General features: G+C 35.7%; 1 protein-coding gene across 1 annotated transcript in view; it reads left to right on the forward strand.

Moving 5' to 3' along the window:
* Positions 1–6,383, forward strand: part of LOC107627386 (nicotinate phosphoribosyltransferase 2) — a gene marked incomplete in the record, with an annotated part of 10,258 nt that extends 3,875 nt beyond the window's left edge. The window contains 8 exon segments of the mRNA XM_021119077.1: positions 68–184; positions 2,197–2,255; positions 2,698–2,872; positions 4,141–4,275; positions 4,363–4,461; positions 5,298–5,406; positions 5,830–5,942; positions 6,034–6,383. Of these exon segments, the coding sequence (XP_020974736.1) occupies positions 68–184; positions 2,197–2,255; positions 2,698–2,872; positions 4,141–4,275; positions 4,363–4,461; positions 5,298–5,406; positions 5,830–5,942; positions 6,034–6,111 (885 nt within the window).

Here is an 11,273-nt window from a genome sequence, read left to right on the forward strand (position 1 = left end):
TTTATACTTTTTTATAATTGTAGATTGAAAGATTCATAGTTCACTAATCCGTGTTCCTAATGTGCAGTGGTCAAGTTCATTGCATGGCATTTTTGGTGAGACCAATCAAAGCGAGTTGGCAGCATTCATATCATATGCACTGGCATTTCCAGATAGCTTTCTTGCCCTTGTGGATACATACGATGTAAGTATCTTATTTGCAACAGTCTGTTTCTTGGACATTATATATATCATCTGAGCATCCTTTTATCCAGCAATGTCCAGTAAGTATGGAATTGGATTTATGGTACCTTGCTTACTCTTTCTTTGCCAACTCCACCTAATGGGACAAGATTAGGGTGTTGTTTCTATTTATCTTTCCTTTATATCTTTTGTGAAACGAAAACAAAATGTTTATGTTTTAATTGGGATACTATGAATTGCATCTGTTTCCCAATCATGATTTATATTTTAGTCTGCAATGATTGAGAATAAAACTAAGAATTTGCTATAAGCTAAATGATGGGAATCAATTCTTCTGGGGTCTGTATCGATTTGGCTTGAGAGATAATAGGCGAATCACATAGCTTGCATGATTTTTGAGGGCAAATAACTGCAATATGAATGAATGAGATCTGTTCTAAGACATTTGTGTGTAGGCGCCTCATTATTTCCTCTAAACATATGTATGATATTGATTTTCAATTTGCCCAACTTCTCATATTTAAGATTGGGTGGTGTAAGACTCAACATTGGGGTACATCGGACAAATGCTGACATTCTTAAATTGGTGTAAAAGTCACTTTAAGGTCCTTTAGGCTGCGTTTGTTTTGAGGTACTGGGACTAAGACTGGGACTCGTATTATGTTTGGTAGTTACAGACTAGAACTAAAATTTCAGTCTTGGTGTACAAAATTTTAGTCCATTCAGTATCTCCAGAAAGTTAGGACTCGGGACTGGAATTTTTGGAAATGGAGACTGAAATTTTATTAATATTTCTTTCCTAAAATGTCCTTATTTGAAATTTCATATTTCAAGTCTACTCTTTACAATCCATCCATTACCAAAACTTTCACAGCCTTCACCTCTCACCCACATCACCACAACTCTGCTATTACCGAATTTCACCACCACCAACAACAATAATACCAAAAACAACAATCTCATAAACATATGTCAAAATCAGATTCAACAATCTAATAAACAAGAGGATTTCAAAATCAAAATAGAAAAGAGAACATTGGGGCAGAAAACAGAACAGAGGGAGGCAGAAGAGAGGAAGGAAGAGGAGACGGCGACAACAGAGAGAGGAGCCGCTGGCGCCGCCGAATAGGGAATGGAGCGAACGGTGTCAGGCTAGAGCTTAGGTGCTCTGGCGAGAATTTTCAGTTTTTGGAGCTCCTCGAGAGGAGGGAGCCCGGTGGGAGCCCAGATCAAAAACTCAAACTCCCTTCAGCCCGGAACTGGAACAGAGGCGGCGCGGTGAGCACAGGGAACAGAGGCGGCATGGTGGACCAGCAGTGACGCGACTAAGTGCTTGCGATGCGACAGGACGGAACGAACATGATGGCAGACACGATGGTGGTGGGTGTTGTCGTTGCTGCTGCCGTTGCCGTGGAGGAAACCGCCGTTGCCAGTTCGCCAGAGAAAGAGGAGGACACAAATGAGAGTGAGTGAGTGAGAAAACAGAGATAGGGAAAGGGGAAGGAGCTAGGAGGATGGCCAGGTAGGGTTTTATTTTGAATTTTTAATTAGTAAGGGTATTTTAGTAATTTCACTTATAAGTCTTCATTTTTATCCTAAACCAAACAAGATACTGAGGCATAACTCAGTTTTGTACACTTTACACTAAATACAATACAGAGACTAAGTTGACTTAATTTAGTTTTTGTCTCTTAGTCTCTATCTCCCTTCCAAATGTTACCTTAGTGATGTGATACACTGATACTTATTTCTGACTTAAATGTTGTTAACACATCTGACTCTTCAACGTCTGCCTACTAGTTCATACCGATTTTTTTTTATTGCGATATTATCTTAAATTTGAAATTGGACAAGCTTTTTTTCTTTTTTCTTTTTATTATATTACTCATCAAATGTTTATTATTTTTTAATAATGTTTTAAAGCAACTCATAAATTTCTTATTTCTTTTGTTCATTCCTTTTGTTTCTTCTTAGACAAGCTATTTCTTGAGATAATTTCATTTTTTTTGACAGGTCATGAGAAGTGGAATCCCTAATTTTTGTGCAGTAGCGTTAGCTCTCCAGGATTTAGGGTATGAGAGAAAGTTTCTCTTGTCTATTACTGCTATTATCTCCTTGTAAAGTTTAAAATCATTTTCTACATAGTTCTCGTTGGATCAAGCACTTGGCACTTTGCCAAAAACTATAGCTTTTCGGAAGGAACTGTATTTCCTTATAGTTTTCTCAAAACTGTATCTAGCTTAAGGTATTCCAGACATTATAGGTAGATTATGGCTTGCTATGATGTTTGTTATTTTCAATATGAAATATTGTAGCTGTTAATTGACTGTAATATCCCTTCTTACATGCACTGGGTAGTAATTTATAATGCATTGGTTCAAATAGTATTATATTAACTTGCCTCTTCCTGTTTACAAAAGAAATAAGGGGAGTGGAAAAAAAAAGGAAAAGAAAATAACCATGTGATCCCCCCTTGTCATTCAGTACTTAAGTTTTGGATGATTTCCTGTGCAGATACAAAGCTGTAGGCATTAGATTGGACTCTGGTGACCTTGCATATTTGTCTTGTGAGGCAAGGAAGTTCTTTTGCTCCATTGAGAAGGAATTTGCAGTGCCTGAATTTGGGAAGATGGCTATCACTGCTAGTAATGACCTCAATGAGGAAACTATAGATGCTTTAAACAAACAGGTAAGTATTCATTACTAACTTGAACCTGTACCTTTCTGCCTATTACTAACAATGTAAATGCTATCCTAAAAAGTTAGAGATTAAATTGGGTGGGTAGTTATTCTAATGCTTTTTTCCTAAATAAAAATATATAGGTGAAAATTTGATTGACAGTAGTTATATTCAATATTATAAATTCTAGTAAATTGATACATATAACATGTTTGTGGAGATAACTAGTGTGCATAAAATGCAGTAATATAGTAATATTGTAAAAGTATGCTTATTTTAGTGTTGCATATTTGTGTACCATGGTTATCTGTTAGTTTCTGGGTTTATGTTTTACAACATTGAGGCACAATCTTATGATGGTTATCTTACTCCCTCAATATGTTCATGCCATTTCATTATTCATAATTCATCATTCATTTTCATTCTCCTTAAAACTTCCAAATGGACCTTTAAGTGCTAGAAATATTTTGTCTATTAACCAAAAGATCAATAAATTAAGGTGTGATTAAAAACCTCGTTATTTAAGTGTAGAACTTACAATTTTTTATCAAATGGGAAGCTGTATCCTAGATTCCTAGCACCAGATGATGTTAATAATATAGAATTGAATTTGGACATTTGGTTACTATAATAAGTGCTCAGGAACTATGTATACTATCTGATTTGCCTCCTTCAATTTACTTTTTGATTTATCCAGTCCTTAATCTGCAACTAAACAAAACTAGTTAAAGGTGAATAGACCGTAACCCCCAGCCAGATAGCCCAAATCGAAAAATCTAGTCTCTTTGGTGAGTCTACTGGCAAAATAAGTGATAGTTCTCAATCCAAATGTGTAATGCTGACTTATTAAAGAGAATATAGAGGTCATTACTTTCTTCAGAAGATATCCTCTCTTTGATTGGTTTTGTTTGTGTTTGTGTGAGAGTGGATGATGTAATGGAAGGAAAATGATATCTTTACGTTCAAAGAGGTGTTTCTCATTTGCACACCAACTTTATCACCATTAGATTAATTATGGACCCCACTTGATTCTCACTTACCCACTCTCTCTACCTTTAGATCTCAGGTGGTAAAATTTACCCCAAATTGGTTGTGCAAGTATCATTACGTGTAATGAAAACAATTTTATTTAGTGATTTGGAAAAAAGTGGCGGGGGGATTAACAACAGGTCTAGCCTCAATAATGGGACTTAGTTGGTTATTGTGTCTTGAAAAATTAACAAAGGTAAATGATTAATCATCCTACCCTTCGCATTTGTTTTTGATTTACTCTACAGGGTCATGAGGTCGATGCCTTTGGAATTGGTACATACCTGGTCACATGTTATGCTCAAGCTGCTTTAGGTGTAGTTTTCAAGTTGGTTGACATAAATAATCAGCCTCGTATCAAACTTTCTGAAGATGTGTCGAAGGTTTGAATATGCTGAATTGTAAATGTTATTGTAATCACATGTTGATTGTTAATTATAATCCTTTTCTCTGTTCCTTCTGCAATCTAGGTCTCTATTCCATGTAAGAAACGAAGCTATAGGTTGTATGGTAAAGAAGGTTATCCCCTGGTAGACATCATGACTGGGGAAAACGAACCATCTCCTAAGGTATTTTTTTTTACACTATGGGTCATACTATATTCTTTCTTTTCCCTGGGTACAATAACCAACTTATTTAGGTTGAAGCCTATACTTATTTACACTATTGTACGAGAAGAACGAGAAAATTGTAATGTTTGGGTTGAAGCCTATACTTATTTATCTATTGAGTTACTCTCGTCTCTCTGCCACACTGATAAGGTCCCTTCTGGTCCAGCCTTACCTTAGGGTGAGCTGGACAAAGAATACCCCTTTTCTGTGCAATTATTGATAGTGAACTTTCATTCATGTAAATCCATATCCAGTGGCTATTCTTCACTCTGTTGAATAATATAAATCATCAAGACTAAATTATCTATTTAGTTCTGTAAAGATACATGCGAATTCAGTATAGTCCCTGAAAGATTTTTGACGTTAAGTTGGTCCCTAAAAGAATACATCACATCAATTCAGTTCTTTAAAGATTTGTTACATTAATTTAGTCCCTGAAAAAAGTAAATTCCACGTCAATTTAGTCCTTAAAAGAATGAATATGATATCTACTTGGTGTCTTTTTCATCGACTAAATTGATGTAAAAAATCTTTTAAGAATTAAATTGATACGACGTGAATTCTTGAGGGAGTAAATTGATGTTACAATATTGAGTACTCAATTGATATCATATCACATGTATCTTTGAGGGACTATCAGCAAGTTTAGTCTAAAATCAATTAATGATTAGGAAGTGTTGCATTATTGAATTGTCTCATGCCCTTGCAACACTATGGTTTAATCCTATTGGCTAGCCATGTGTAGTTAAAAAATGGCGGCACAAACATAATTTAGTTATTCTTATAATTCATAGGTGGGAGAAAGGATCCTGTGCCGTCATCCCTTCCAAGAATCCAAGAGAGCATATGTGGTGCCACAGCAAGTTGAGGAGCTTCTAAGGTGCTACTGGCCTGGTAATTCAGGTGAGAACAAATTACCAAAAATCTGGATATCAATTTGGTGGTCATTGATAACTAAAATTCTCTGTATGCTCAGCTATGTTTGAGTTTTGATTTTGGAGGGAAATAGAGGTTGAAATGTGAAGTTTTGTCCATTTTCCTCCCCTCATTTTCTTTCCACTTCAATGATTTCTTATTAATTATTGTAATTTGTTTGCATGCTACATTTGCTACACGCTGTTACACCATAAGCTAAGACATTAAAGAATTTTATGAAAGATATTCTCTCATATGGCAATGATACAGTTGTCAAATGTATCATTTCACACATGAAATGAAATGATCATGTGTTATCAGGTTTTCAAAAGTATTTGAAATGGCTTATGAGCATTCATTCATCTGCATTTCAGATATGCAATTAAGTAACTTAATGATTTTATTTTGAAGATAAAAGACGGGAAACTTTGCCAACTCTAAGGGACATTAGGGAGCGATGCATCCAGCAACTCGAACAAATGCGACCTGATCACATGAGGAGGCTTAATCCAACTCCATACAAGGTCACAGAAACTATTATATGCTTCTTTTATTTTATTTTTTTCTTCTTGAATGATTTTGAATCTGAATTCCTTTTTCCTCGTTTATGAGCAGGTTAGTGTAAGTGCAAAGTTATATGACTTCATTCATTTCTTGTGGCTCAATGAGGCACCGGTTGGGGAGTTGCAGTAATAATAAAGAAAATAAAGTAGCATATTATGAGAACCTAATAATTTGGGCAAAGAGGATTTCAGTAAAAGAAATTCCTGTCATCCAGTATAGCATAGATTCAATGTGTTTTTACTTTTTAACTGTATTTTAAATTGTAAAGGAGTAATTATTTTTTTTTCCAGCCCTAATAATCTATCTTTACCTTTGACCGCAATGTTAATTCATGACTTAAAGTTACATTGTTGGCATTTTTCTGTTGAAATATAAAAAGTACAGTGCGGAGAGCGTGATATATATGGGTGTAATTTATCCTTTCTTTTAATCTCAAAATTGTATAATATTTCTATAAAATATCTAACCCTGAAGAGAAAGAAAAACCATATGTAACTGAAATAGATCGAGTTCCCGTTTATTTCTATGATTCTAATATATTATGCTTTTGAAAGAAGAACAAAATGTCCTTCAGGATGAAAAAAAAGGTGATATGTAACTAACTAAATAGTTAAATACACCCTTTACAAGAATATAAATGTTAGAAGTCTTATGGATTTGTATAAATGGACCATTAACTTTACACTTTTATATAAATGAAAAAGAAATAGAGAATTGTATATAGGGTTTGTTTGGATGATCTTTTAAGAAAAGATTTTTTTCGAGTTATTTTTTTTTAAAAGATCTTATGAAAAAGTATAAGTAATTTTATGTTTGGGTATCTCATGCAAAAAGATCTTTTTATCTATTAATTATGTTTGGATATAACAATATAAAAATATTTTTTTGTTTATTTATTACATGAAAAACATATTTTTTTTAAAGAAAAAAGATCTTTTAAAAAAAGATGTAAATTATAGCTTCTCAAAAAAATATTTTTTTGATTTTTTTAGTGCTTTTACTTTTACTACTCAAAATTTGCCAAACATGCTAAAAAATAAAAAAAAAAGCTTTTTTCATTGAAAAAAGATATGAAAAAAGATTTTTTTTTATCAAAATAATGACACCAAAACAAACACATAATTTCTATACTATTTATTTTATCTTTATTTTTACGAGGGGCTCTATACTTCAAATGTTTTCTTTTTTATGAATAACAGGGCTAAAGGCCCAGAAGAAATCCGCATGGTAATACAAGGGATACAAGCTGGTAATGCAACTCTCAGCTGAAGAGATTTTTCTCTCGTCTGGAAAGTCAACCCAGAACGCCAGGTTCTAAACAAGCAAATTAAGCACAATCCCAACACAAACATATCCAAATCATGAACCATTCTACCATTCCATCACTTAGACCATATACTATACTAGGATAGAGGAAGAATAGCAATAACCCTTTACTTAAAGCCCTTCACCGAGAGCTTTTCACCCATAGACTTTCCACCCATCATCACCCTCACCAAGTAACATTCGTCGCCAGCATTGCTTCTTGTTAGACCACCAAAACACAGCAGTAACAACCGCATAACACTATCGTGTCACCATCATAGCAGCCAGGCATTGTTCCAAGGAGCAGATCACTACAAATCAGAGCAAAATCAAAGTGTTAACCAAGTCAAATGGACAACTTTGGAATACATCCAATTGAAGGGAAGACGATCTGTCTGATTCTCAACAAAAATGCAGGATATGTTCCAGACCAGCTCAACTTAGTGGGGAAAGTGTTGTCAGATAAGGAAGTAAAATTTAAGATATGCAAAAATACCTTACTCGGCCTCTGGGACAATCCGACTGGAGTGGCTATCACAGAAGCGGGGAGAAATAAAATGCTCATTAGCTTTAAAGACATTAACTATGGATTAAAGATTCTTCGCAACGGCTTGTGGAATATCAGGGATAGTCTAATAAACCTACAGTATTGGTCTCAAGATGTTTCAATCTATGAGGTAAGTCATGAATACATGGAATTCTGGATTCAGGTACATAGAGTTCCAGTTGATTACATGAGAGTGGAAACAACTAGAGCCATAGGCAATATGATGGGAATATTGGCAGAAGTCGAGAACCCAATAGTGGATAGTGTACTAATGAGAGAGTTTCTCAAGTTCGAAGAAGCGAGAGATGTCACCAAACCACTACAAACAGGCTTCTGGATAAAGAGAGGAGAGCGTCTTAAGGCGTGAATTAGCTTGATATATGAAAGGCTACTAGATGCATATTGCCTTAACTATGGCATAATAGGCCACGATAAGAGAAGCTGCCAGAACCAACCGCGATGGCGATGTGGGACCCCAGCCAGCCTCGATACACGATGGGGATTGGAACCAAGCATGTAAAAGCCCTGAACGTCAGCTATGGAGATAAGGATGAAGATACAGAGAATGCAGTGGGAGAGGAAGAAGAACAAGTGCGTGTAAGGCAAACATTGTTCACTGAAAGTGCGAGAAACAAAGGAAGCGAGGACAGTGAAAAAATCCAGTGGTTAAGAGGGAAAGTTGGGGAAGAAGTTACCTCAAAGAAAATATGGATAGGTACAGGGGTCATTATTCGGGGCGGGGAAAAGGAAAATAGAGGCGATGGTATAGCTAATCCACTACCACAAGGAAGAATAGCAGGAGAGGGAGATGCAGCAATCATCAATCATCTCAAAGAAGTCATACTTAACATCAGAGAGAGTAAAAAAAAAATATTGAAAAGAGTGAGGTAGGAGAAAATCGAAAAAGCTCTACATCCATGTAAAAATTACATGCATGTTATCCAAATTCTTTTCACTCCACGCCCTACACAGTGGTTTGTGTGACACGCGCCTAATCCTAACGTATATAACCTAATCCTTATTTTGCGAGACTAACATTTCTCAACGTAAACCTTTCCATACAACGTCAACCTTTTTCGCGTTCTTCTTTATGTTCTCCTTCTTCTTCTTCAACCTAATTAAATTCATTGCTCTCCTTTATTCGCGTTTTTCTTCTCTGCATTATGGATTTGGATTGACTTCAACGTAATTAGCTTTGCCGTTTATTTTCTTCTTCGTTTTCTTCTTCGATCTGCACTTCTGAATTGAAACAATGAATGAATCAACTTCAAATCAGTTGAATGAGTGCAATTTGGACAATTCTTCCGAAACGTATCAATTTGATGAGGTTTGGATTATTGAATTTTGAATCTAATTCAATGGAATGAAATTGCTAATTTTATTTGAAGAGAATTGAATGGACTGAGGTGATCTTTATCTGAATTGAATTGAATTAAATTGATAATATGTAACTGTGAGTGTGAGTAACTGTTACTAACTGTGAGTAATTGTGAGTAACTTTTCGGTTCGGTGAGTACTAAAGAGTTGATTTACCATGTTCATGTTTTCGGTTTAGTAAGCAGAAAGGAGTCTAAAAAAAATTGGACGAATATATTCTATTTTGTTCCCTAAGCACTATATAATTGTTTCACCGTAATTAAGATTTCGGTTCACCATAATTAAGATTTTGGTTCACTATGTAGACCAGCTGTGTTGTGGATGAAAAATTTGTTCCAAAGGTGGGAATGATTTTCAAGACATTAGAAGAAGCTGGAAAGTTCTACAAACATTATTCCAAACTTGTTAGTTTTTTTTTACCAAAATAAGGAACACGACTCGGGACGGAGACAAGATTAAGAATCAACTAATTGTATGCTTGAGAGAGGGGAGGTGGAAATCAAAGATATCTCCAACTTTGAAGACAAACCCTTCAGCTGGGTTAAATTGCCCGGCCAAAATTTACGTACTTATAATGAAGGATGTTAGTCTTTGGACAATTTCCAAAGTTATTTTGAATCACTCATATCCTTGTTGTCCAGACCAGGCTAAGATGCTCAAACAACACAGGGAACTTAGCATGTTCGTGCGTCGCACCATTGAAACCCACGAAGAAGCTGGAATCAGATCGAGCAAAACTTACCAATCATTTATGGTAGCAGCTGGCAGCCACCGTGAACTAGGTTTTATAGAAAAAGACTTAAAAAATTACATCACAAGGGAAGTACGGAATATTTCCGAAGAAGACGATGCCAAAGAATTTGGGAAGTACCTAGTTAGAATGAAAGAGAAGAACCAAAATTTCTTCTTTGAGCTCAACCTTGAAGGCAATCACTGCATTAAACATGCATTCGGGGTTGATGCAAGAAGTAAGCCTGCATTTGATTATTTCGGAGACGTGGTTTCATTTGACACCACCTATAACACAAACAGGTATTTGGTTCATTCAAACATATTTTTTATGTTCAGTGAGTGTATATATTTCGGTTCACCATCTTGTGATTTTTATTTATGCAGGTACAATTTGGTTTTAGGTTCTTTTGTTGGCATGAATCACCACGATCACTTGACACTTCTTGGATGCGCGCTGATGAAAAAGAGGACATCCAATCATTCAAATGGCTACTTGAGTGTTGGTTACATTGCATGGGAGAGAAGGCACCAAAAGGTATTTTTACTGATCAATGCGCATCGATTCAAAGGGCAATTGAGCTGTGCATGCCAACAACAATTCACCGCTGGTGCATCTGGAACATTATGAAGAAGATTCTAAGAAAATTAAATGGCTACAAGGGGCACATTGATATTGAACAAGAGATGAGCCATGTTGTTTGAAACTCTTACACAAAAGACGCATTTGACAGAAACTGGAACGATTTTCTTACAAAGTGTGGCCTTGGAGGCAACAAGTGGCTTTCAGGTAATTGAGGTTTCAATTTCAATTATTTTTATGCTCATATTTATTTTCCCAAAGCATGCACTGTTTTCGGTTCACCAGACCTTATAGTTTCGGTTTGGTATACAGAACTGTACGAGGATCGCCATATATGAATTTCGGTTTACTTGGAGCACCACTTTTGGGCCGGGATGAGAAGCACGCAAAGGAGCGAGAGTATGCATTCATTTTTCAACAAGTTCATCACACGGAATAGCTCGTTGAGACAATTTGTAAAGCAATACGACAATTGCCTAGCAAGCAGAGAGCAAGCAGAGAGAGAATTCGATGCTGCAGATTTTCACATCGTGATACCGTGTGCAACAAAATCAGCAATAGAGGCACAGTTTCAGCATGTATATACCCATGAGAAGTTCAAGAAAGTTCAAGCTCAATTCAGAGGTAAAGTAAACTATATCACAAGATCAATGCATTCTACCCCAGGTTTTACAACATATGAAGTAATAGAGCAGGTTTCCAACTCCAAATTCAATAAGTTTGTTGTCACCTACAACGCAGTATCACAAG

Source organism: Arachis ipaensis, chromosome B01 (genome assembly GCF_000816755.2).
Source record: "Arachis ipaensis cultivar K30076 chromosome B01, Araip1.1, whole genome shotgun sequence".
NCBI lineage: Eukaryota > Viridiplantae > Streptophyta > Magnoliopsida > Fabales > Fabaceae > Arachis > Arachis ipaensis.